The 26249-nt window shown below is 37.5% G+C and overlaps 2 protein-coding genes across 15 annotated transcripts in view; one reads left to right on the top strand and one right to left on the bottom strand.

Moving 5' to 3' along the window:
• The window catches only part of LOC135420491 (mediator of RNA polymerase II transcription subunit 1-like), a 33704-nt gene that overhangs the window by 6159 nt on the left and 1296 nt on the right, over positions 1-26249 (top strand). Inside the window, exons 2-17 of one of the 12 annotated variants that reach the window (XM_064668121.1) lie at positions 7399-7502; positions 8638-8722; positions 9087-9141; positions 9595-9727; positions 10754-10782; positions 12903-12974; positions 13069-13143; positions 14289-14359; positions 15186-15251; positions 15713-15821; positions 16515-16639; positions 17001-17113; positions 18992-19187; positions 19527-19622; positions 20055-20163; positions 25189-25845. In XM_064668121.1, the coding sequence (XP_064524191.1) occupies positions 7399-7502; positions 8638-8722; positions 9087-9141; positions 9595-9727; positions 10754-10782; positions 12903-12974; positions 13069-13143; positions 14289-14359; positions 15186-15251; positions 15713-15821; positions 16515-16639; positions 17001-17113; positions 18992-19187; positions 19527-19622; positions 20055-20163; positions 25189-25228 (1478 nt within the window). In that variant the 3' untranslated portion in view covers positions 25229-25845. Of the gene's footprint in view, positions 1-7398; positions 7503-8637; positions 8723-9086; positions 9142-9594; positions 9728-10753; positions 10783-12902; positions 12975-13068; positions 13144-14288; positions 14360-15185; positions 15252-15712; positions 15822-16514; positions 16640-17000; positions 17114-18991; positions 19188-19526; positions 19623-20054; positions 20164-21070; positions 21825-24901; positions 25158-25188; positions 25846-26249 lie in introns of those variants that run through there. The other 11 variants (XM_064668130.1, XM_064668074.1, XM_064668053.1 and 8 more) reach the window with 11 other exon arrangements.
• Positions 996-25828, bottom strand: YAE1 (YAE1 maturation factor of ABCE1). 3 transcript variants are annotated; one of them, XM_064668152.1, is made up of 4 exons: positions 25705-25828; positions 23959-24080; positions 23294-23562; positions 996-1153 (listed from the first exon to the last, which is right to left on the bottom strand). In XM_064668152.1, the coding sequence occupies exons 1-4, from the start codon at positions 25819-25821 to the stop codon at positions 996-998; spliced, it is 666 nt and encodes a 221-aa protein (XP_064524222.1). In that variant the 5' UTR covers positions 25822-25828. The 3 variants fall into 3 exon arrangements, with proteins under 3 accessions (XP_064524222.1, XP_064524233.1, XP_064524213.1); XM_064668163.1 differs by lacking the exon at positions 996-1153 and adding an exon at positions 10678-10855; XM_064668143.1 differs by lacking the exon at positions 996-1153 and having other exon boundaries at positions 22107-23562.

The raw sequence follows: 26249 nt of genomic DNA, 5'->3' as shown, positions 1-26249 counted from the left end.
CTAAAAAGTACCCATAGTGGGACAACTGTAATAGGCTGTTGGGTAATAAGATACTTGCATTTCCTTAGCGCTATCAGCTGTCCAAATGACATTCTTAGTATTCCGTCTGAGCTAGTCATGGTGCTTAACTCTTACAGCTTTCTTACCAGTTTGAAAAGGTAACCCACACCAAAGTGCACTGTGCCTATAGAGAAAGTGCACTGAAGTGACTTGAATAACAAGGAATCCAAGAATAATGATGAGTTTGCAGTCATTCATCTGGTCATTCAACAGAACTAGAAGAAATTATATCATTCTAGTAGTAGAATAGGAATCTGGAAATCTGAGAACTGAAGGTTACAGCAGAGTTGGTTCATAAGATATTAAAATAGACAAAAACATTTTAAGAACATGATTAATGAATTACCAAGTGTCTTAAATATAAAAACATTAAAATGTATAATAGAATGTGTATTTACAACAAGTCTTCATAGTTTAATTAGCTTCAATATAGAACAATGTAAAATTACTTCATGTAGAATACCTGTCTACATGGCACTTGTGTAACATCTTTAACTGGCATTTATTGGGATTGAGCTCCTTTGTGGTATTGCCTTTCCTGAAAAATGTGCCCTTCCCACATACTATTTTACTGAAATCAGTATGTGCCACTGAGTGCTGTTTCTTTTTTTAGTCTGCATGTTATATAATCCATATCCTGATATATATTCAGTCAGAATACTTAAGCCTAACAATCACCTCCAAACCAAAATCTTTTTAAAATAGCTCAGAGTAGATCTAAATTCATTTCTCTTTTCTGTTATGAAAATAACAAAAAAAGGTAAAAATATTTTTCTAATCTTAGTGTTGTCTATATAATTATTTAATCTTTTTATGTATTTTCTGCTTTCCGTATCCTTCCTTTCTTATTGCTCCCATTTTTCATACTTTATATCGTTTCGTACTTACTTCATGCTCTTTCCATGTCTTTTTACAGTCTTACCTATTGTGATTTTCTAGTCCCTTTCCCCAACTCTTTCTTTCACTGAAGGTTTCCTTCTTACTTCTGATGGGGATGTGCTAGAGCAAACTCGGGTAAATTGCAGTTTGGTTTCTAGTTCTGTGGCCAGTGCTTCAGGAGTCCATTCCTCTCCCCATTTCTCTGTAGCCCAATCTAGAAAAGCAAGATAATTAAGCTGGCTCCTGTGTGGTTAGTTTTAAGACATACTGTCGGAAAGCTCCTTTAAACACATTATTCTGTTTCTCTATTACACCTCTTCTCTACCTCAGTGACCACCTCAGTACTCATTATTTTCAGCTCCTCAACTAACCTTAAGCTCCCATTCTCCTCCCCTCCTCCTCCACCTCCCGTCTTCTAACAATAACATTTTCGATGTGGATCTTCAACACAGTAGGGGCATTACTAATTCTGCCATTTTGTGCAGATTATGTATCAGCTGCATTCACTTTATCTCTATCTTGAAGGAGAGCTGTTGCAGCCCTTAAGTGATGGGTTCCATTGATTTCAGCTGACTGATGTCAGTAAAGAACATTATGATACTACAACACCTGATTTTAGTTGTAAAAATGAGTCTTAGAAAGATGAGAAATGTTCAGTTATGAATACCAGTTCTGGTGTCCTGTGAAATCTTGTAAATGAAAATGTGTGCTTGTGAAGCCAGCCCTCACATGTTCATTCATGAGGTTATTTAAGTCATGGTTGTGTGGTTCTAGTGCCTTTGGGAAAAGACTTAAACAAGAACAACTTGGAAATTATAATGCTAATGTCAAGCAGAAATCACATGTTAGCCATATCTTGACTCTGTGCTGAGGAAGAGATATGCCCTGTCAGTGTTAATGTGTTTCTGCGTCCATAGTCATTTGCTATGGACCTATTTTTTTTGTTTGTCTAAACAGCTTTTGGCTTTGAAGGATCTTAATCACTTTCAGTGAAGGAGTAGGAAACAGTCAAAGCCTGCCAGTGTTAAGTGCCTCAGACTACAGTGCCAAAGTGCTATTCAGTAAGTCATAAAATAAAATGGTCTCAGTCTATATGGCTGTAGTGAAATAAAATACAGTCACCAACATTCTGATGTTACTCTCAGGAACTAAATATTCACACTTCATAACTGTGGAGATGATGTAGAGAGTGAAGGAAAGATGATGGAACATATTGTAGTATTTATGGGTTGTAAAGTCTTAAACTACAGACCATATCAGACTAGGCTATGGGTCATAAAAGTTAAGCAGCACTGGTTTTATCCTGCCTTAGACAGAAGAGCACCTAGGATAGATAAAGGAATTGTTTGAATGCTCATAATTTTTGGTAAACACTGATTTGTGTTCGTTACATGCCCTGTCACTGCTGATCACTCTAAAATCCCATGACACTTTGTGAAAGAACACAATTTTACCTCTGATCTCATAATCACAGCGACACATCCTGCCGTTCTAACTGGAACCACTGGTTTTCACTGCTCCAGGCCCAAGTTCTGTATTTAGGCTTACTATGGGCTGTTATGTAGCTGCTGTTTTCTCTGGTCAGCAGTTCAGCTGAGGGCTTCTGGAAAGATGCAATTCCAAGAAACCACTGGAAGCAGGCCAGTGAAGATATACTGCTGGTGATTTATTTTGATTTTTATTCTTCAGATGAAAAAAAAAAATCAAGGCTAGATATAAGATTAATAGAAAAAAGCAACTCCCAGACCACCAAAAGAAACCAGAAACAAAAAAATATACCGATGTTGCACTGATTATGGAATACTTGGAGTATTTTCCAAACTGCTATGATTAAGATGTATTAACAGTAAGCAAAGCTTTCTCTTGTTCTGTAATAAATCTAGAGTATCTTCACTGAAACAAATAGTTTACTTGAATTCATGCAAGAATATGAGTGGAAAATATGTTGATTCTTTCTAAGAAAAACAAATTACCATTCTATGAAATGAAAAAAATCATCAGAAATGTTAGAACTATGAAATTACAAAATGCTATTTGTGTATGAATCACAATGTTTGCAGGACATGCACTGTGAAGCATATTCGAGTCAGGAATTTAGCAAGATGCAGAAAACCATGACACATTATGCCAAGTAGTAATAATTAATTTCTCGAAAGGTGCCTGAAGAAGCATACCAGTTTTACCCTTTAAAAGGGGTAAGATAACCAGCAATTATTTGAGAGCAAGAGAAGATTTTCTCTGGGGACAACTTATTTAGTCACTGTGCACATGAAAGATTCTTTCAGGAACAGTTTTTGATGAACAGTCAGAGAGAGAGTAATCTAGAGCAGTGGGCATTCAGGATTCATGTGGTAATTCTGATTATCTTCCATACTGATGATAATGCTTGACCAGTTGCCTTTTTTTTTTTTCCTATAAACTGACCCAGCTAAACATCTGTGTATTTAATATGCCTGAGAAGTTATAATTAGAACATTTTTAATTATTCATCATTCTTCACTCTCCTCTTGAGTAATTTGATATGACGGTTCTGAATACTGGAACAACACCTCATTCCAAGGAACTTTCTGACAATCCTTAAGCTGCTGTTTCTCATGTGCAATTTTAGCCAATGCTACAATTTTATGTAAGTGTGAAGGCTACTATTTGTCTTGGAATATTTGTCTTGTATAAAAATCTGGTACTGTCCCTATCCTGGAAAAATGATGCAAATTTATTTACCTAAATACATACATTTGAGCACAATGGAAAAGGCTTTTTCGTGTTTAAAAATAAAAGTGTATTTTAGGCTTATCAGCCATGCTGGACTGTGACTAATTAAACTTCAAGTTCTCTGTTTATTTGCAGAACAGCTATTATGCAGACAAGGTAAGCAGTGGAATGTTTCCTTCCATTATTTTTGGAGGTGTTCTCTTCAAGAGAGTCAGCAAATAGATTACTTTTCTGCTTGTTCAGGATGTGATCAAACCACTGGAGTCAGTATCAAGATCACAGAGACTCCAAGGAGCTCTGGATCTGGGCAAACATTTATGAAAAATACCACAAAAATATTAAGCACTACCAAGTTGTGGTGTGTCTTATGGGCACATACCCATTCACATGATCTGGACTGAGGTAACCTACTTGTTTTACATGAGGGATAGCACATGTTCTTGCTCAGCAGAAAACATTTCAATACATTGGTCAAGCAAACCTAAGCTAAAATGCCTCCCTAGAAATGCTGAAAACATGTTTTAAAATGCATGCACCAAGTCACAGGTAAAGCTCATGATTATACCTATAGTCACTGCTAATGTCAGGTTTAAAAATAATGAATATTTAATAGTATAAACCAAGCCAATAATTTTAGGGAAGTGTGATCTACCACAAGTGTGGAATTACATCATTAATTTACTTGATCACATTTGTAAAGCTGCAATGCAAACATATTTAACTCTTTCATCTGCACTGACTTTCCCTAAGTAGCGTGCTCGACACTTGTCTGGAGACAAATACCACTTTTTGTCACCTATCTTATACTTCTCCTGGAATTCCTAGGCCCATGGTTATTTTTTTCTGTAATCTTGGTGAGGCTAATGAACTGTTTAGTTTCTACTCAGGTTCCTACATACAAATCCAAAATCACCTCTTTTATGTGATATGAGACTATTTCAGGCAGTGCCACATGACTGGTGACAGCTGATAACAGAAAGTATGCTGAAAGGTATCCTGAAACACTGCCACCCAGGGTTTATGCAGGAGACATGCTCTTCTTGCTGTAGACCTGGCATTCCCCAGTGAACACATTTCAAGCTACTGCCTATACAAAGGTCCAGGATTAAATCTTGAACCTCCCACTGCCATTGTGGACTGATTCCTATGTAGAAGCAGACTAGCAACATGAGGTGGCCACAAAAGGATACACAAATATATATTCAGAGATGTTGCTGCTGTAGGGAGAAGATTCATGCAGCCAAAGCTCAGCTGGAGTTGAAGCTGCCCAGAAATGTGGGAGACAATAAAAATAGTTTTTTCGAGTATATTAAATGGCAATAAGCAGTATAGAAATATCGTTAGAGGGCTGGGCAATCACTAACCGTATGAAGTTAAGCAAGGGAAAGTGCTGGATTCTCCACCTGGGATGGGGCAACCCTGGATGTACAGACAGACTGGGGAAGCAGTGCCACAGAAAGGGACCTGGGGGTCCTGGTTGATGGCAAGTTGAATATGAGTCAGCAGTGCCCTGGCAGCCAGGAGGGCCAACCATGTCCTGGGGGGCATCAGGCAAAGCATCACCAGCCAGGCAAGGGAGGGGATTGTCCTGCTCTACTCTGAGCTGGGGTGGCCTCACCTTGAATATTGTGTGCAGTTTTGGGTGCCACAATATAGGAAAGATATTAAGCTACTAGAGAGGGTCCAAAGGAGGGCAACAAAGATGGTGAAGAGCCTTGAGGGGAAGCTGTATGAGGAGTGGCTGAGGTCACTTGGTCTGTTCAACCTGGAGGAGACTGAGGGGAGACCTCATTGCAGTCTACAACTTCCTCATGAGGGGAAGAGGAGGGGCAGGCACTGATCTCTTCTCTGTGGTGATCAGTAACAAAACATGAGAGAATGGCCCAGACTTGTCTCAGGGGAGGTTTAGGTTGGATAGTAGAAAAAGGTTCTTCACCTAGAAGGTGGTTGGGCACTGGAACAGGCTCCCTAGGGAAGTGGTCACAGCATCAAGCCTGACAGAGTTCAAGAAGTGTTTGCACAATACTCTCCGGCACATGGTGTGACTTTGGAGATGGTCCTGTGCAGGGCTGGGAGTTGGACTCAGTGATCCTTGTGGGACCCTTCCAACTTAGCATATTCTGTGATTCTGTGAAATAGAATAGCTATCTCTATTAGAGATAGCTATATTACGTGTTTTTTTTTTAAACTCCTTCCACCTCTGAGCTAGACTAAAGGCTTCCATGTGGAGTGCTTGCCTATTTTGCTGAGTGACTGTTGCTATTATACCTCCCCCTGCCTTTCTCAGCCAGTTAAACTCTGTCTCTTTCTGAGAATACTACACCTTCTGAAAAGATGGGGACAGACATTATGCCATCTCCTCAGACAGATGTGGAAGAGAATGGCTGACAGGGTATGCCTTCTAAAAAGTAGCAGAGTTGATGTTGCTGTGCTTATCTAGCCTCAGGTTCAAACACTAACACCTGAGGACTATTTTTTTGAGACAGCAAGCCTTCTGCACACCTGGAGTGCTGTAGTGCAGGTGCTACAAGTAGGAGCCTTGATTTCTTAGTGTGAATGGAGATACAGGGTGGGTTGCAGTTTTCCTGTCAGCATGAATGTATGGGTGAGTAGGAACATTAGTGGGGGCATGTTACTAAGTAAAGGTGCTTGCAAGAGTTAGTGGGGGTCTGTTGCTTCCCCTTTCTCCAGCTGGTTGGGGTGGCCTGATCACTATCCCTCCTTCGTGTATGCAAATGGTGTAGACATTCCCCATGCAGTGCTCCAAGGGACAATTCTTTGCAGCTTTTGTGCCTGCTAGGTCAAAGAAGCCCTTTGTAATATTTCTTCTGGTTCTGTGGGGCAGAGCAGAGTGGGTGGCAGGCTGCAGGGACTCAATTTCTTGTTAATAATTTTGGAGTTTTCCTACCTGTCTCAGGTGTATTAGGAAATTCACTCCAGGTTTATTCCTGATGGAATTAATGGTTATGGAAGTACCACATCTCAGCAAAAACTTTCTTTGTACCTCTGGATTCTGTGTAAGGCCAGAAAGAATATTTATAAGGAGACAGGTGATGGACTGAAAACATTCTTTCTCCTGGCCCCATTCTCATTCTGTCCCAATGAAAAAAAAAACACATTGCACCTCTGCATTGAGATTATCCTCTGCAAAATCATGGGGTGGTTTGCGTTTGAAGGGACCTTTAAAGGCCATCTCCTCTAACCTCCCTGCAGTGAGCAAGGACATCTTCAACTACATCAGGTTGTTCAGAGCCCCGTCCAACCTGGCCTTGAATGTTTGCAGAGATGGGGCATCCACTACCTCTCTGGGCAACCTGTTCTAATATCTCAACACCCTCATCATAAAAAAATTATCTCTAATTACAATGAGCTCGAGGTGGGTGTATAAATCTGGATGTCTCAAATCCAAGGCAGGGCCTTGGTATTTATTAAGAATACACATATGAAATTGTGCATAGGTAAAGAAAGTCTAATTGTTTAACAAGCTGAAGATAGGGCTGCATATCTGTATTTAATATTGAGAATACTTGCCCATACAAAATCTCCCCTACCCATTTTCTGTCAAAAGTCTTATATAAATTAGATATTTGTGTGCAGAATTCAACAAAAGATTTTTTTTCTACCTCCTCCTTTGAAGCATAACATCTATGACCTTAGCAAGGTTTTATATTTTTCTTCCTCCTACATTTCTAGATGCCAATATAAATACATGCCATTATATTTAGAGAATTTTGACATGTTTTTCAGGTGTTGTGACAGCTATTTCTACAAATGCTTTAATGGAGCAGTTGTGTTTAAAATACCAACAAAGGCCATGGACTGAAACGCTGAGACTTGTTTATTTTTGCATGGTAAGAATCACAGGTTAGGTGAGAAGGATATGTGGTGTAAGAGCAGGTTGTCAAGGTAGTTAAAAAACTGCTTGACTTTAAAAAAAACCCAAGCAAAGCCAACCAAACAAAAAATTCAACCCAAAAATAAGCGAAAGAAAACCCCATCAAAAACCTGGTGCCTAGTATAGCCTGGCTCCTGATTTTTCTTACAACGATGAATACAAAAATTTTCCTTACTAATTCTAACACTTTAGGGGTTGCTTCTTGCATTATTTTAACTATTCAGGAGTTAGTGCTGATTGTCTAATACTTTAGGTTATTTTCCATTCATTCTCATAACCATATTCATGGTATGTAAAGACAATTTATTGCCCATAGGACTGGGAGAAAATACTGTTTTTTAGGAACTAGTCTGAAACCTGCTATCTAGACTTTCTCCTGTTGTAACGTACCTTAAGTCACTCCAGGTTTCCTGCCCTTCCAGTAGCTAATTAAAGAATCGTATTTGTAAAAAGCAGATTAGCACAACTGCTGTGAGCTTAGTATAAAAAGTCTCATCAGTTTCCATGCTTCTTTTTATTAATGCTTAACTCAAGCCTTGCTCTGAAAACAGTGTCCTGAATTTGAACATAGTGAAAATTCTTCAGCAGTGAATGTTCTCTGTGAATTGAAGTGTGAAGTATGAGAAGTTTTCAGACAAGAGCTTGAAGAGAAGCTGGGAGAGTTTGCTTGCTACTTAAGTGCCTATCTTCAGCTGAAACTTTCACTATACTCTAACCAAGTACACCTGTGGCACTTAATGATCTCTTCTATTCGCTCAGGCATATTCCTTCTAAAATGAAAACACAAACAAGTATTTTCTTAGTTTATCTCTAGCATCACAATGAAATTAGCTAACATGTCTTGTGATCGGCTCAAAAGAAAAGGGAATGGAAGGCTGCTCCCTGCTCCAAAGGCATCTGGTATGTAATTACTACACAATAATGTTTTCACAAATCCATTCAGTGCTGCCTCTTTAGAGATGACTACAATCATAGGTAAACCTCTGTTTGACAAAAACAAATAACCAGTGTTGTGTAGTACTGAGAATCCGTGCTGTGTCTCTTAGCTAGTATTTTAAGGAGTCTGTCTCTTGTTTTCACAAATGTGCTAGGATAACCCACTGCGAAGGCCTGTCAGCCATGCTCCAGACAGTCCATTGCTTTCTTGCATGGAGAAGATAGAGAGGACATTACATGGTAATGAGCTGTTGGATAACTCAAAGTGTATTTTTAGCGTTCTGTGGAATCTCCCCATCCTTTTCTGTTGCTGATATTCTGCACAAAGGGGTCAAATGTACAAACACAGAGGTGGATATGAGACAAGGGACTTGTGACTCATTTTTGGGCTAAACTTTCAGGTGATAGCTGTTCTTAAATACTGAGAATAATCTCTACCCAGCACAGCACTTATTAATCCAAGAGTAATAGTTGTCATTAATAACAAGTCATTCATGCAACGCTATTTTCTCATTACCTAAATCATACCATTTAAAGCAGGATAAAACTGATTCTACTTCTTGCTCACTGCAGTCTGATTAAATTGTATTTCTGGTTTTTGCAGCTAAATCTATGTTTTCTGTGATGAATGCATTGGAATCTTTATCCAGACAAAAAGGGTAAGTTTGTTTATGAATAAATACAAATGAGCAAGCATGGCCTCAAGTCCAGTGAGGAATACCATCTGGATGGCTTGTCAACAATATTATTTTTGAATTGGTGTTCTAATGAAGTGTATTGCTTGGAACTGGCATAACTGCCTATTTTGTTTAGCCCTTTGTGGAGGAGGTTGTTGGGTGAAGAGAGGACAGGAATGCCTAGGTCCCAAAGCTGCAGACTGAGCTTAATAGTTTTCAGCAGATCAACAGGATAATGCAAAGAGCAGAGCACAAATATATTGCCTGGTTGGGTAGTTTTCAGAAACTGAGCTAAGGAAGAGTTATTTTTGAAGCATCCCTGGTGTCTCTTCCCACGATCAAGTGAACTATCCCCATTTCCTTTCTTCATGTGACAGAATTTGTAGATATACAAGCTTTTTTTTCTTTTCCTTTTTCTCTTTTTCCTCTCCTCAGACTTAATGTTCATGTTAGTCCCAGTGGGACTGCCTGCTACATAACATCAATGATGTTTTATTTAGAAGTTCAGCTGGAGAAGGATGGAAATCTGATGGACGTAAAGTTGGCTCACTTTGGAGAAGCTCCTGTGGTAAAATGAATTTTCTGTCTCTCATCTCCTTGTAGTCTCTCACCTAGCCTCCAGCTACCATGTCAGAAAGGCTTTGGCTTCCTTTTGGTCTTGTCACACCTGCAAGCCTGTACATGACACTAAGTACTTCTTTAGGCATCTGAATCTCTCGCCTAGACTTAGAACTCGGTTACAAATACTAAATACTCTAGTGCTAAATATTATGGTTAAAGTCAGCTGATGTGCCCACCTTCCAAAAATTTTGTGGTATCCCACCTAAATATTTGTATTCTCATTCCTCAGTGTTACCAGTGTACAGTAAATAACAGGTGTTTTAAGTATTTTCCTACTAAGGAAATATATAATCTCAGTGGATGTCTTGGAGCTATTCTGGTTTTGCCTTCTTTAAGAGTCTGTGTATTCCTACTATTGGGGACGTTTTTCTTGCAAAATTTCCGTTATTCACAGAATATCACCCTGAAGTTCACATAGCATGTTCCTCAGTTGTTAAGTGTTATAGACAATCCTTCAGATCAAAGATATAACAAGCTGTTGGGGGGCACAGGGATTATAAAGTCTGTTTTTTATCAGTAAATATCCAAATTATTACATTACTTTGAAGTTAACTTTGTCCTTTATTTTTAGTTGCAGTCAGCCCAGGAATTTCAGATTGTTCTGTTTAACCAGCACAGTGCTGGATGGAAATGCATACCCAGAGAATTCTAGCACTGTAACAGCCAATAAAAGAAAAACTGGGCTGGCTAAGATGCATTTGTTTTTTTTTCTTAGAAAGAGATTTACCAACAAACTATTTCTATTAATTTTATCTTCTTTCACAGAGCCTTTGTTCTTCCAATTATTAGAGTAATATTATGTTTTAACTATTGTACTGTTAGTCTGGTTTTTGTGTGTTGGGGTTTTTTTAAGCTAACCATTGAGCTACTTAAAAGTAATGGGGAACAAGTTTATCATTACCAATTAAATGCTTTTAAGAGATGCTTCACAAAGGATGGCAAGAATGATGAAATTCCTCTCTTATTCCTGTAGGTTTGTGATGACTTGGTGCAGCTTCTAAGGTAAACAATCATGTGCAGGATCTCTTTTGAATAGAAAGGAATACCTGAGGCTCGAATGGTTTCACTGTAAAAACTGAAGAGAAAAAATAAAAAGAGAATCAGGAACCAAAAATATGAATCCAGAAAATGACAGAACTGACACCTTTTTGGATTCCATTTAAGTGGGCAGCTGCTTCCAGTGCTCCATATTGGAAGTTGGTGGTCATTGTATCTGTTATTACCTGCTTCCGATTTGTAAATTCAAGGCTAACACTGTAGCAACATTAATTTTGAAAATATACTCCAGGCATTACTTATTTCTCAAGTCACTCCACTGAAAACAGCTAAAATGCATCTGTTTCAATGGAGAAAGGATAAAGAGTACTCCCCAATGCATTGGCTCTAGTTGCCAGTTGAACACAGCCTTTGAATACTGGCATTTGTGTTGATTGCAAGAATTATAGAACTTATAATTGAACCCATAGTTTTGGTAATGGACTGATGATGACAATTCAGAACTGGCAGATTGACAGATCCAAACTAGATATTACTTTTCCCTTTCTCCTTCCATCAAATACTAAATAGTCTTTGTATTGTCCTTATGCAAATGTTTCAAATTACATGTCCATCAGGTTTCTGTCACAGCAATGAAAGCAAGCTGGTATTACATGGCCCGAGTTTGTTTGCGAATGCATAGAAGAACATGTTACTTGAATTTTCTCATGTGGTAGTAGGGCACTATATATACATTCTTTTATCATTATTACCATGTTTTGTTCTGTCTGAATAGTTGCTGTTCCAGGTCAGGCCACCACTTTAAACATCTATTTAGAAATTCTCTAGCCAGTATGATCACGGTTCCAGGTTTTACTAATAATAAGTATATTTAAGAAATTGGATTCTTCTGTAAATACCTTGGCAGAATAGTTGATAAGGAAGGTAGAGAGAGAAAGAATATCATTGACCTTGAGTGTTTCATCTCTCTTCTAAGTGGACCTATTATGCATTATCAGTTTTCCCAGCCTTCTCTTTCCTCAGAAATTAAGTTATATTAGCTTAATGGGTATCAACAGCTATGTCTTAAAGCTTTAACTTACATTTTCCTAGATTTTTGACTTCCAGTGATGTTAACTGCTGGAAGTTTGGCTATGAGCAAATATCATTACCAATGGTACTGTGGGTACTACTTGTCTGCCCTCCTGGTTTTGTTAGGATTTGTCAAAAAGCACAAGTATACCTTCTACACCTTTTGGTGTAGTATTTTATTTGTTTGCAAGGCAGCTTGTTTTATGTGTAATGTTTCCTATGAGTCTCAAAGTAACTATGAAATCATGATGAACCAGCCAGCTAATGCAGAGTCATGCAAGAGCTGAGTGACTTGTTTAGGTTCCTGTTTTGAAAGGATTTGTTCCAATATGAAAGTCCAGGCAGGCTTTTTTTGTCTCTGGTGATCCACGTTGTAGCTACATCTACACAGGTCTTCTTGAGTACAGCTGTTGGCATGACTGCAGCACCAGAGAATCTACTAAGACCTGTAAAACTCAGTAAAATCTACTGAAGCAGGTGAGTTAATACCTGGTGGCTTAGTCTGAGCAGAGCTCCAGACTAGCAGAGCTAGTCTGTGATATCTGTGGGAATTCTGGGTTTTGAGCAGTCTGAACCATTCCTTCATAAACCAAGCCAGTTGTCCCATTCTGTTTTTTGGTATTATTTTTATCAATTATATTGAGGGCATCTCTCACAAGGTTCTGCGAAGTGCAGCATTAATACAATACTTGGTATTTTGATGAATAGAACAATGTATACATGTGGCATTAAGGGAATGACAAGCTTTATTGGAACATCAAGAAAAGTGTTTTGCAACTGATGAGCTGTCAAATTTTGTCTCATGTACGTTTATTGCTTTTAGTAGAGCCTGTTTCAGTGGCAGTTTCAGCTATAATCACAATGCTTCTTGCAACAAAAACAAGGATTCACATTTCCTGGTATTTTCTAAGAAAATTGAAAAGCAGTACTGCTACTTGCCAGATCTGATAAGGAGGAAGCACCTCTGAAATCATGCTTTTTCTAGCAAGTTGCATATAAAAGAGTTATTTTCCATCTCATTTAGTAGTGTAATAGCAATTATTTCTTTTTGTTAGGATGAAGAACTATGATGCCTTTGGAAAGATTTTAGAAGACCTGTCAAATATGTATCAAATTCCAGGAAACAGGTTGCAGCTAGTTTTTACTTGAAAAACTTTTAAAATCAATAGCCTTGCATTTGTTTACTTACAAAAATAATAAATTGTCTTCTCTCTCTCCCAGTGAAATGAAAGCTAAGGGATATCTTGCTTTGCAGGCCCTTGAAAAAGACCTTTACTCAATGTCTCTTCTGGACAGGTAACTTAAAGTCTGTCTTTGTCCCTCCACCTACTAAAGAACTAAAGAACACTAAAGAACAAGTTAACCGATCTAATTATATAGAATGATATGGAATGCTAATGAGTTTTCTCCCACTGGAAAGCTTGAAGCCTTTCTGCAGTTTGTCAACACCAGGCATGCCAAACAAGATCTACTGAACTCCTGTGCTTTATCTAAGACTTTCTGGGAAACTGGTTGGTTGCAGAGCTTGGGTGTGTGTGCATGTGACCACCCACTGGGAGCAAACAGTGAATCTGAAAGTCAGCTGTCATGTTTAGATTGCCCTGTGGCAGAAGTAAAATATACCTTTTGGGGTCCTGCTGTTTAGGTATCTCAATTTGTGCTCAGGTTTTAGATCAGGAGTTGTGGATGCCCTCCTTCCTTTTCTCATTTCTCCTTTTAAAGAATAGGATTACAGTGGATGGGGAACAGATTTTTCTAAAGCCTTGTAATTGTACAAGGTTTTTCATTCTTTTCAGAAAATCAGAATTGAGGGCACTGTTTTCCTTCTGGATTTTTGAAGTATCTTTTCTGATATTTTGCCTATTAAGTACTCTTGGCAGGTATAGCCTTCTTGAAACACACTCTTGGTTTATTTTTGCACAGTGTTCCCTTATGAAGCATAATAACACTGTGAACTAATATACTGTATCCTTGCTGGTCACTGATCTCAGTAAGTATTATTTATGAGTTAAGTAGATTGTTTGTCCCATTTGCAGTGCAGAGCTTTAGTACACAGCTATTTAAATGTGTGGCTGTACGTATTCAGCTATATGAACACGTGAGGTTAGAGACTGGTTCTGTTTTAGTTTATCCAGGTTATCTCCTCATTCTTTGCTTAACCAATTACCGCTAACACTTTTGACCCCCTTCATTTCTGATAAATAGTACATCAAAGTGCAACATGAAACAGCTCAGATACAGGGTTGGAACTGGAAGCCCAAGTCCTAGAAGTAATGTATGATTGGAATGATGGTGTTTGGAAGATGTCATAACAAATGGAGACACAATCCACTTGCAAGAAAGCATCATCTCCCTTTGATTAAGAATACAAATTATGGTTTACGTTAGCCTAGCTAGCTCTGTAACTCAGGAAACACTAATCAAGATGTGTTTTGAACTAGAACACAGGATGTAAACAGAGTTACTGAAATACTTCATGGAAAAGTAGGACACCTGGTGCCAAGAACCGGAGGTGATTTTTTTTCTTTTTCTCCCTCTTTTCCCTTTTCTGAATTCAAAGGATTGTAATTAAAAAACCCTACCAAGTTGATCTTTGTTTTACAGGAAAGATCCACTATTGTAAATAAAACCTGCTGTAGGGACTTATTGTGCCTGTATTCTCAGATAACGTACTGACATACAGAAGGAGAAAATACAAGGAGGCCAGGTGGTTTATCAGCTGCTGCAACATTGACTTTGCAGCAGCCTAAAAGCAAAGCCAGCAATATTCTGAGGTTAGGTGGGAAACCACAGTTTAGAGTAACCATGAGATGACAGCAGCAGTAACTGAGAGAATGCTCTGGTTGCCTAAAAGGCAAATATAGCCAGTTGATAAGTTTTTTGGCTCATCTGCACTGTCAGAAGTGAGCTTTAACCATTAATGTGTTCAGAAAAGTACTTCTAATACATGTTGCCACTATCCTATTGTACAGTTTGTGTCCCTTATGTGAATGTCCCTTATGCAAGTACTGCAACTTTCCCTTTTATTTTGGAGTATTCACTGAAAGCTGGAAGTTCAGCTAATATTTTTAAGGCTGAACAACAGGCTATTGTGCAAGAGAAATTAACTTAATCTGATGATTTCAAAGATATCTGATGATTTATACACAGAAGATTTAGCTCTTATATGCTAAGAAAATCCTGTGATTTGAACATAAATTGTAATTAGAGATGTACTCTTACGAGGAATCCCCTCTGTCCATCTACACTGTTGGTTTTTTTCACCTTTGTTTCAAGGTATTTAACGTATTTCCTCTGACCTTTGTAGTAAACATTATTTTTCTTTTTTTATTCCTCAGGAACTCCTATGAACATTGAATTTTACATTTCTCCCTATCAAATTTTGGAAGCAGAACTAAATCCTGGTAAAGCTAGAAAAGCAGAAATAACTGATAAGTTTTTCAGTGCTACCTGTTTCATTAATGTTAATTAATGAAACTAAGAAATAAAATTCTAATTTAGTAGAACTATTTATGAGATGCATTTTAGCACAATTTTAGTGTCCATCAGGAAACTACTTTCCATTTCTTGGATATTGACTCAAATTTAGTGATATCACACAAAAAACTGCCTAATTCAGCATGAAAAATAACCAGTGATGTTTTTGATCTGTTTCATAGTGTGTCTCAAAAGAAGCTATTGCTGCTGTCATCTTTGGGCAACTCTGGCTTTTTGGGTAGGGTCTGTGCAGACCACAGACTTCTCTCTGCCTGCATCACTGTGGCTGTCAGTTGGACCTGACCTTCAAGGACCTTGCATGTTTTGCTTGCATAGGATTAATCTACACTGAAAAGAGGAAAATAATGCAATTCTCTTTCTCCCTCAGGTTCCCAGGTTTGTGGAACAAAAACAGTTGTAACTATTGAAGGCACTAATATGCTCCACAAACTTCCTCTTTCTCCACTAATTGTAGATCCTCAATCTGGAGAGGACAGGTGAGGCTCTGGACTTTTCTCAGTACAGAAATGGATTTACAAGTCATCGGCGCTAACTTCAGCATAATTTAGATTTAGCCTCTGCTAAAACAGGCAGCTCTGTTTTATTGATTGCATTATGTTCCATAGCTAAACCCTCTATAATCTGTGGTTTCTACAGTTTTCCCAAATGGACTTTAAAGGTATTGTGTTCATATTTAACTGTGTCGGTTGCATTGAACTGTGGATTTTGAAGCCAGAGCAAGCCACTGGAACAATATTACCTAACTTCCTAGTATTCAGCAATCAACTCCTTCATAGTTTCAGAGCAAAGAAAGCATATATTGAAAGATACTATACACCTAAAATATACAAAATAGTTTGTTGTCCCACTGTGGGTATTGATACCTTATTTCTCTCTACCTCAGTGCTGGCTGGCTGGAATGTCTGAAGTAACTTTCCAAAATAAAACACTTTGGAATGATTTATAGCAAACATCACTCAGTTTCAGGTGTCTCATTTTTTCTTTCTGCCAGTTTTCACATTAAGCATGTTTTAATATGTTAAAGTTGCATTTATAAAGCAAAACTTTTCTCAAGTCAGAAGTCTGGAATATAATAAACTGCTAGGGACCCGATAGTGGCCTTGCACTAAGAGTTCTTGGTATGGCAATTTCTGTAGAAAAACTTTCATTATGACAATTTTTTTTCCCAGCAACCCTGCTTTTTTGCAACTGACTGATGAACTCAGCATGGATTTGCCAGCCCTTTTTGTGCTGAAGTTTCATCAGCCTGTTCCTATGTCCTCATCCAGTATTGAAGATATACACAGGCTCACAGGCATGTTATAATTGTTTTTTAAGACTAAGTATTTCTGTGCGTTGCTTATTTGCTTTTTATTTCCCAGTGTTAATGTTGCAAGAGGAAAAAGTTGGTTTTGGGGCAGAACACAGTCTGTCTTATCAGCTGAAGTGTAACATTTTAGCAACCAGTGCAAAGCGCAAAAGTTCTAGGAAAGACATGACAATTACAGACAAAGCTGTTAAAACACTCTACCTCAAATTCCCAATAGCAAAAAAAGGGGAAAAAGAAAAGAGATCAATGGTTTTGTCTTTTCAAAACATTGCTTCTGTTTTTAATATTAGCTTTCATAACCTACAGTCATAACCTAATTGATAATAAAAAAATCACCTGGTTTCAGGAATTCAGATTTCTGGCTTGAAACTAGCTCCGCTGTATGAGCTAATTGTTTGGTCTGCTCTAAAAGACAAATGCAGTGAAGAGGTGTCTACAAATGAATCTTGTTTCTTCGTGGTGAGTATAGTGGGCATTTGACACACACTGTGCTGTTGTGCAAAATATGTATACTGAATTATATTTCCCCATAAACAAGCAATGTAGACTTACCAGCACCCAAGAGTATTTAAGTGCTCTTTAGGAAATAGTTCAAGTAATTATGAAACAATATTAGATCCTTTCAAGTAAGTGAGTTTCTCATCCTTGTTAATGAAACACTGTGTGCTTGGCTCCTGAAGTCACACTGATTTGTGTGTAACCTAAATATTTATTCTTCTAAAAATTGCTCAGAACTTTATCATTAATGCCTTAAAAAGAAAGAAACTTATTGGCTGGTGTGAGAAGCAAGTCCCAAGAAGGTACTTACCTAGATTTTTGAAGGTCTTTATCATGCTGTATGTCACACTGTTTTAACAAATGAGATTTCTTAAATAGATAGCACTGAGAATACTGATTTCTTTTAAAGGGATTGGCAGGAAGAAAACTATAAAGTGTTAAACCAGCGATGTCAATTGCTGTCTAGAGACAAGGTTGTTTAACTGAAGAAGGCTTCCCTTTTAATAACTCCATTATTAAAAATAGTCAATTAGGCTGCATTAAATGTAAAAATTTTAGAATAGAAAATGGTAGCTGAGATGCCTTCTGCCAGACTTACATACAGGGCAACTACAAGACAATCTTCAAAGATGTACTTTTTTGTTTGCTAGGTAACATTAATTTTGCAGATCATGGCAACAAAAGAAGAGGGTACTTTTTTTCTGTTCCCCTAGCAGTGTTAGCAGAGCCCATTACCTACTTAGTTCTTGGACTTTGAGGTGGTAGTACAGAAGGTTGTAGTAAGTTTACACTATGCTAAAGTAATGTTTGGCAAAGCTCTTATCTGTAAAACTGGTAAGATGAAATTAATCTTTCACTTCTATTAGATACACATAAAAGGCCCTTTAACTTTTCAGAAATTCCCTAAAATATTAGTACTTGCTGGGAGATTGTTTTACTTCTGAGTTTAAATATTTTATTTCTAGAATAAATTACAAAATTGCACTCTAACCTTGAAATAAGTGTAGGGGAAATCCTTTTGCTCCACGAACACACAAGGAAAAGCTCTTTTATTCTGCTCTTCAGTTTTTCTTAATGTAGATCCTGCTAATTAACAGCCCTGCCCTGTTCTTAAGGTGATAGGTCTCATTTGGCATCTTGAAGTAGATAACACAATATTGCATTTCTAACTTTGTCACAGAATCACTGTCAATGTGGACAGGTGACAAATTTTTCTTACTATCACTTCCTCCTCTACCAATGAATCATGAGGAGATATTCCAGCAAAACATGCTTCTCCAAAGAAGGTAGTAGTGATGGAGGGAGGAACAACATATAATGTTCGAAAGAGATTTCAGGCAAAACTGCTATCCTTTTTGTGCAACTGTCAAACAGCACTACTATGGTATTATTGTGAGAGTAAATCTTGGTTGATAGAACATATTCTATCACATTTCTGTTTCTATTGTTGTAGAATATAACAGTGTTTATTATTATTATTATTTAGTGTTTATTATTATTGTTATTCCAACTGTTATAGAATATTTTCTATTTTCTCTAACATTTCTACAGCCTACAGGGCTCTTAAAAATAGTTGGAAGGATTGATGGTACTTGAACTCCTGACCACTTGGCTCTAGGTATATTCACCTAATTTGAATGTGTTTGGGAGGGACAGTGGATCTCATTTAGCTGCCTTATCTAAGCATTATATTTCTACTGAAATGCAGAGATATGATGGACATGTAAGAAATGTATATTTCAAAATTATTATTGTTGTCAGATTTTGTAGTTCCCTGTTAACATCAGACTTTACTTTCCTGTTTTCAGTGCTTGAAATATCACCATATTTGTTGCTTAGTCTCTTCCAGATTGCCCAAAGCACTGTTACTTCATAAACAAAGGCTCAGAAAAATCAGATTTAGCAGGAGCCTTGGTCAGTAAAATCCCATTTAGCCATCCAAAGTGTGTGCCTGGTGTAATAGAGATTCTTCGACATCAAGTGGCATATAACACTCTTATTAGCAGCTGTGTCTCTGACAAGCATATAAATGAAGGTAAATTGTGTGGTTGGAAGTGATGGCAGAGTATTAGAGAGAAAGTAGGTTCTAAGCTGGGTGTTAACAGATTTTTCTGCTCCCTTGCCAAAACTGTCATTACTTGTGAAGTATTGTAAATGATAAAAAAATTCTTAACACTGTATTGCATTTTTTCTTTTTTTTTTTTTTTTTACTATCTCCTAGGCCTGACACATCTATAAGCATAAACTAAGCTGTCAAAGTAATGAATAATTAGATTCTACTGCATCAGTATTTTTTAAATTCTGGCATATGTTTCAGCCAAAAAGAGTCCAGATTCAATGGGTGGATATCACTAAACAGTAATTTTATTTCTAGATGATTCAGAACTGCTTTACTTTGAAGTGGTACCACACAGGAACACCAGCTTTTGTGTCTTTTTCCTTCATCCTGTGAAAGAGAATTTAGCCTGTGGTATGTGGAATAATTGATACTGTCCTCTTTACTCAGCTGGCAAGGGACTTGGTTCTATCTAGGCTCTTGCACTATGCTTCTCAGTAACAAGTACATTCTAAGGGCCACTCTCAATGGTGTGCAGGCCATGAAAAACAGAGTTGCACCTGTGTATAAACAGCTTACTAAAAGGTATTCTGAACCCAGAATAAAACAGAAAGCAAATGAAAATATTCAAATCCTGTTTTGTCTTGGCCTGCATTTAATTAATAAATGGTAGCTTCTATTTGTGATTTAAATGTATTAGGAAAAAGCATGTCATGCAACTGTGTTGCTGCAAACCCCTGTCCACTGACTTCAGTCTTACGTCTCTTCAAGCATCAAAATAAAAGGATGGTTTTCAATGTTTGTAATTATTTCAAAACAAGCATTTTTTGTTCTGTTCCTTCTTAGTGATGATTGATGTTATAACCTCCAGAGAAGTCCACTGTCACCTTCAGTTAAATCCTCAAGATCCAGCTCTAAGTTGTAGTGATGATTTCATAGCAAGAGCTGTGAAGAGGTAAGTAGTTTTATTTCATAACAGTTGGAATGAACATCAGGTGTCCATTTAATGGAAATACCATGCGTGTTCATAATGCCATACACTCAGCAACTGGAAAACTTTACTCAAGGAAAAGGTTGTAATACAGTAGTAGGAATAAGTTACTTCAATGTCTTAAGTATCTCTTTCAAAAATATTAAACATTAATAGCAATGAAGTGTTTCTAGTAGAAAGCACATGGGAGCAAGGAAAGACTTTTGAATGAAGAGTTTTATCGTTTATGCTTTTCTCTTTTGTAAATATGCTTTTCTGAAGACAGTAGCTGATGACAGTCTCATGACCAGTATAACTTAGAACAGCATGGAAAGGTCTTTTTACACATCTACCTAATAGCAAACAGTGCTTCTTTTCAGAAAAAAGTGCCATAAGTATGCATACTACTATTATCTGTTTGATAACAACAAGATCAATGTAGGCTGGATTTTGAACCCAACTTTAAACTAGGTAGTATTTAATTGGAATCATGTTAAGAGTGGGGAAAAAACAGTGTTTTAGAAAAGATATGCTTTCTACCTGTCTTATACAAAACATGAAAGTTACAAAACTCAGCAAGAATGAATATATTTCAACATTATTAGTTTAGGTTTTCATCAGAAGCACCCTTATGACTTTTTTTCTGACCAAACCCTCCCACTCTTTCAATTTGCACCACTAAGTTCAAAGATCCAGCACTGTATTTGTTTCTGGGGCAGCACATGTAGTTTATATTGTGGTTACAGTGTAACACCTGGTTTTATGAGGCAAAAAGATGCAAAAAGGTAGAGCTGTTTTTCATTCTGGTGTCAGCCACAGTTTAAAAAACAGAAGTACTTTAAAGAATGGATGCAGTCTGCATTAGTGACTAATGTGTCATTTCCTTCTTCAGCTGCATGTCAGTCCCAGTTGTCATGAGAGCTATTTTCAGGAATGCTGCCAAGGTGAAAGCTGATAGCAAAACACAAGATATGGATGTAGACACAAAACAACCACATGAACCGCCATCTGAGCAAATTACAGATTCTGATAGTCTCAAAGAAAGCCCTTCTGTGGCTGGTCAGCATGATTTGGTAGTGACAAATAAGCCAAGTATTACAGACAGCACAGAAGAAAATCTCTCCACAGCCAAACTGGAAACTGTGGGTGATAACATGGAAAAAAGTAACCTCTCATCGAGAACAGAAACTTTGTGCAGAGTGGAGGAAAATTAATTCCATAGCTAGTGTAGAAGCTGTTATGATAGACAAATAAAATCTATTCTTTGATAAGCAAAAAGAAAGTCTACTTAGTATTTGTGAAAGGTGTTTCCTCTTTGCAAACTACTAAATATGTAGAAGTAATACCCTTTTTAAACATTCAAATTTGGAAAGTCTAACACTACTCTAGTAACCTTTATTCTACCACAATATGGAAGAAATCTCTGTTTAACATACATGATACAGTCTATAACACACACATGCACTTGTAGAAAAGTAATGTTTAGCCACGTCAACATTATGCTAAATAAATGGAGAAAAAGTTACTTGAATAATTTTGTACAGACATAATTAATGCAGACAGCCCTATTTGTCCACTATTTCAGAAACAGGTTCAGTAACACTCTTACCTGCAGTTTTGTTTAACACTAAAGCAGAAGAGGTACTGAATGGCAACCAAACTTATGCTCTACCACCTCTGTGACAGGATAACAGTGTCTTTAGTAAGAAAGCTGTAAACTCAGGTTCTGAAAATCAAGTAATTTTTGCCTTAGTTTTTTTCTGGCCTCAAAGTATGAAAGTGTTTTGTGGGGGTTTTTTGGATTGTTTTTTTTTCTGCAAGTATAGTCAAGTTGACTGTTCAAAATTTTAGTTTGTCTCTGTCTAGACTTGCTTTGTCTCAGATCTGAAGGAGGGTTACAAGCAACTTAAAATAAGCAAACTCTTAACTTACTATAAAACAGTTTAATTAGTGTAAAATAGAGAGAGGCATTCACCAAGAAAAAACTTCCTGAACAGAGCAGTTTACAGCTACAGTTAAGACAAGCAATAAGAAAATGAGTCAAATATAGAATGCTGGCACAGAAATACAAAGTGGTCAGCAATATGCATGTGTTGGCTGATGTGTTTCTAAGAGGTGGTGAATAAGCCTGGCTTTCTTGAAGAGTTTGAGAAAAACATTATGGGAATGTGGGAAAGAGTTCAGGTTTGAGGGACTGGCAAAAGAAATACCAAAATAACACAAGGGTGTTCATTAGACTGGAAGCATGTTTAGTGTGGTCTGACAGGGTAAGAGTCTAAGAGTAAAACGTGGAAGTGTCAGTAATTCTGAATTTGACAAAAATAGTGTATTTTCAGCAAAACAAAATAAATAGAATTGTACAAGGAGGAAAAATAGTTTTGAACTGTGAAAACGCACTGTATAGTGGTTACAAAAGATAAGAGGAAGAATTTGACAAAAGGTGAAAAATTCCTGTATTTTATATAATGACTAGAGAGTCACAGCACTCTAGGAATCAGCAGCAAATCCTGTTCTATTTTGCATATATTTAGCATATCATCAACAGCAGCTTATTCTGCAAGAGTTGCTTGTCCATAGCACTAGGCATTTATTCTTTAGATAGCAGAGGGAACCAATTTAGAAGGGCTATTTAATGGACCCGCTTTATTTCCAAATTCCTGCCAAGAGAAGGCGACGGTGAAATGAGAGCTTCTGATGCAGAACAGAAACATGTTTAGTAACTCTCTGGAGAGCTTTAGGTGTCATTGCCCCTTTCTGTCAATGTTACCTTAAGATTAAAAGTGAGGGGTTTTGCCAGGAGCCAAAAGCATAGTGAAGATTTTCAAAAATTAGTTTTACTGGCAAGTATCAAGATCAGATTTTCCTAAAACAAAGTCATGCATTGCCTGTACATGGTGCACAAAGTGAGAAGCAAAACTAGTTGAGATAATTTTAAGTACCATGAGACAGAAAAACTAATGTTTCAGTTGCTGAACATGATGGAGTATATCCAATGATAAGCCCAGTTGCTCTACCAGCCAAACAGTCTGCTTTTTAACCCAAGCAAGCGTTGACCTTTCAGGATCTGTGCGGAGGTTTGCCTTGCTGCACTCGGACTGCAAGGAACCAGCCTTACCATTATTTCTACAAATGTTTTCACCAGAGCTGCCACCATCCTCTTGTTTTCCATCTTTAACTTCCTTGTGCTCTGTCCCAGCTGAAGCTGTGTGATTAAGGTCCATGTCCTCAACAGAGTCTAAAACATGTCTAAGATGTGGCTGTTCTTCAGTAGAATTCAGATACTTAAGCACATCTTCTTCATGCTTTCCAACCACATCAAGAAGATTATTTATCTTACTTAAAGCAGAATCATGTCCATTAAAACGACACCAGGATAAGAGAGCACTGAAAAGTGAACAAAACCAAAAGTGATTATATGTATCTACACAGACCTCCAATTGGCGAAGGCAGATAACAATGTGCCAAGATATCAATGCTATATAAGTGTACGTGTCATTCACATTTTATGGATAATTCAAGCAGTAGAACTAAGTATTAAGCTTAAAGATGAAGATTCAGTTAATTTTGGAAGAGCAACTGAAGGAGGTTTTTCAAGAATGATTACTCTACAGCCAGGTAGGCAATTCCCTGTATTCAAGACCTGAGAATTCTCAGGTTCCTCACTTTGGGCAGTTTTACAATGCACTTGTTTTTTAAAATTAAAACAAACAAAAAGTTGCATGCATGTTCCTTCATACACACTCTCCACATGCACTTGACCTTAAGGAGTTTGTAACCTACTTCAGGGTTCCTTTGAACTGGCCACATGTAATCATCAGCTCGGCACCGTGTCTGTAACCTTCATTAAAGCCTTTCTGGAGTGCAAGTTCTTTCCCAGCCTCAACTCCATCCCTATAGCCTTCCTATAATAAGAGCAGTGAAACAGGTTGTTCACAAGATGACAAATTGGACCTATGACAAATGCATAACAATAAAAAAAAAGTTTAAACATGTATTCAATCTCTTAAATTACAGCTTCTAGATTTGAACATCCCTCACAGCTACACACCCATTGCCAAACCAAAACATGCTTTTTGCAGTGCATTATGATTTACTGACTGTAAGGTCCAGTTCTTTTTCAAAAGTATCCCCAGAAGATCAAAAAATAGGGAAAGTATTCTTAGAAAGATAAAAAAAATAAGACAAATCTGCAAGAAAGCATGATTGCTTTTATGATGACCAAGTTCTTTACGAAAAATTCATTTAAGAATACCACATCTAGACTTCTTTTTTCTATCTAAAAAATAAACAGGCTGCCAAGTAGTACTTGGCAGAGTACTCTCCTGTCTGTAATCCATCTACCTGTTCTTCCAAAACTAATTGTTGAGCATTGCTCTTTTATTTGCTAGATCTCACTCAATTCAATAGTTATACCAGAAAAAAAGATGGTGATGGACTGAGTCACATATAAGTACACATAACATTGTGACTGCTTTCTGTAAGAAACAGTTAATGATTGTAATGCAAATTAATTTCTTTATATTCTAATCACATTAAGATATAGCACAGAATAATTCTTAATTTTTTCCACACCAAAATTGCAAGTTGTAAGAGTGAAAACTCCCATTTGCTCATGAGAAAACTGGTGGCCTTGCAAGAAAAACAGTCAGGAACACAAATATTTGTGGTTTTTTGGTTTTTGCCCAACATACTCTAACTTCCACAACACTTTATGATTTTGCAGTTTCTACTCACAGACATCAGAGGGATTTGTGTAAGAATACTAAACAGCCCCTTAAGAAAGCCAGTCTTTTCAAGGGACTCATATGCAGGAAACTTCTTTGGACAGTAATACACCAGCTCTGCTGTAATAACCTTCTTCATGAACAGCCTACACAACAGCTTCTTTCCATGTTCTTCAGCCAAATGCTCCTCACTCGTGAGTGAGCAGATGAGCCCTACTGACCCCACTCTGAATCATAATGTATCTGTTGAACTAACCTGTTTATGTACTTATTTTGTTCCCTGTAGAACTTCAGGGAGCAAGGGCTGTGGAAAGCAACTTTCATAAAATACAGTTTTCACTAGAATAAATAAACCAAAGAACTACACAGACCACAATGCCCAATTGTGGTTGCATGTGGAGCCTCACATCTTACAATCTGACTGATGAATAAACTCTACTTAAATGCCCAAGCATCTCATATTTCTTTATTAGCACTGTTCAGCTGTGTTGGCCCTACATTTACTAGGGTATACCTACACATACAAAGCAAATAGCTTGCATCACAATTCAGCACTGCCTTTTACAAATGCATGTGCTCATGCACAGGGATCCAATGTCTTTTGGTAAAACAGTACTTTGCTGTGATGACTACTAAGAAGAGTTTCCCTAAATTCCTGCTACATTTTCCTGATATTTAGAAGAAACTATGCCACAATAACTTTTAAGCAGCCACTCTTACTTTTCCCTTTAAATCATCCAAGGTATGTCTCAGTAAATCTAAAACGGCTAAAAAGACTATTAAATAATTTTTATAGAAATACCTTCAATCTTTTTTTCATGGTGCTGTTCCATTCCTTCTGTAGCAGATACATCTCATCTGCATCTTCATCAAATATATCCTCATTGGATCGGCTGACTGCAGCTTGAACCCAGGACATGACAGCAGTGTCCTATGATCTCTGTTTACGTGGTAAAAAAACCACTGAAAAATTCTCAGAAGTCCCTCTGGTGAAGTGCCAGATTAGAAGTACAGGCAAAAAATGTGAGTTCTGAAGAGAAGCCAGGTATGAAGCTGATTATTCAACCTGTACGTGGAAACTTGGTGCTGTTTGCCACTGGGGTGCATCTGTCAAGACAGATCATCACTGATGAAGCAACTTCTGAGATTTATGAGAGCAATTAAGAGAGTTTATTCCCATCTTATGGAAGTGACACACATATGCACTTATGGCATACATATATGCCAAGTTAACATTCCTAAATACTGCTGGTACACAGACAGCTGGATGCCAACAGCAGCTGATGAACAGCCCCTTCAGTCTCTCTGTGGTGCCCTAAGTTACACACACAGGTATGCACACAGGTT

This window comes from Pseudopipra pipra, chromosome 1 (genome assembly GCF_036250125.1).
Source record: "Pseudopipra pipra isolate bDixPip1 chromosome 1, bDixPip1.hap1, whole genome shotgun sequence".
NCBI lineage: Eukaryota > Metazoa > Chordata > Aves > Passeriformes > Pipridae > Pseudopipra > Pseudopipra pipra.
The sequence above is the reverse complement of the archived record's forward strand: the minus strand, read 5'-3'. Positions and strand labels throughout refer to the sequence as shown.

Excerpts from the sequence above, each read along its gene's own strand:
- YAE1 (XM_064668143.1), bottom strand. The coding sequence starts at position 25,821 with ATGTCCTGGGTTCAAGCTGCAGTCAGCCGATCCAATGAGGATATATTT. Across the intron at positions 24,081-25,704 it reads CCATGAAAAAAAGATTGAAG|GAAGGCTATAGGGATGGAGT; the intron begins GTATTTCTATAA and ends CTCTTATTATAG. Across the intron at positions 23,563-23,958 it reads CAGTTCAAAGGAACCCTGAA|TGCTCTCTTATCCTGGTGTC; the intron begins GTAGGTTACAAA and ends TTCACTTTTCAG.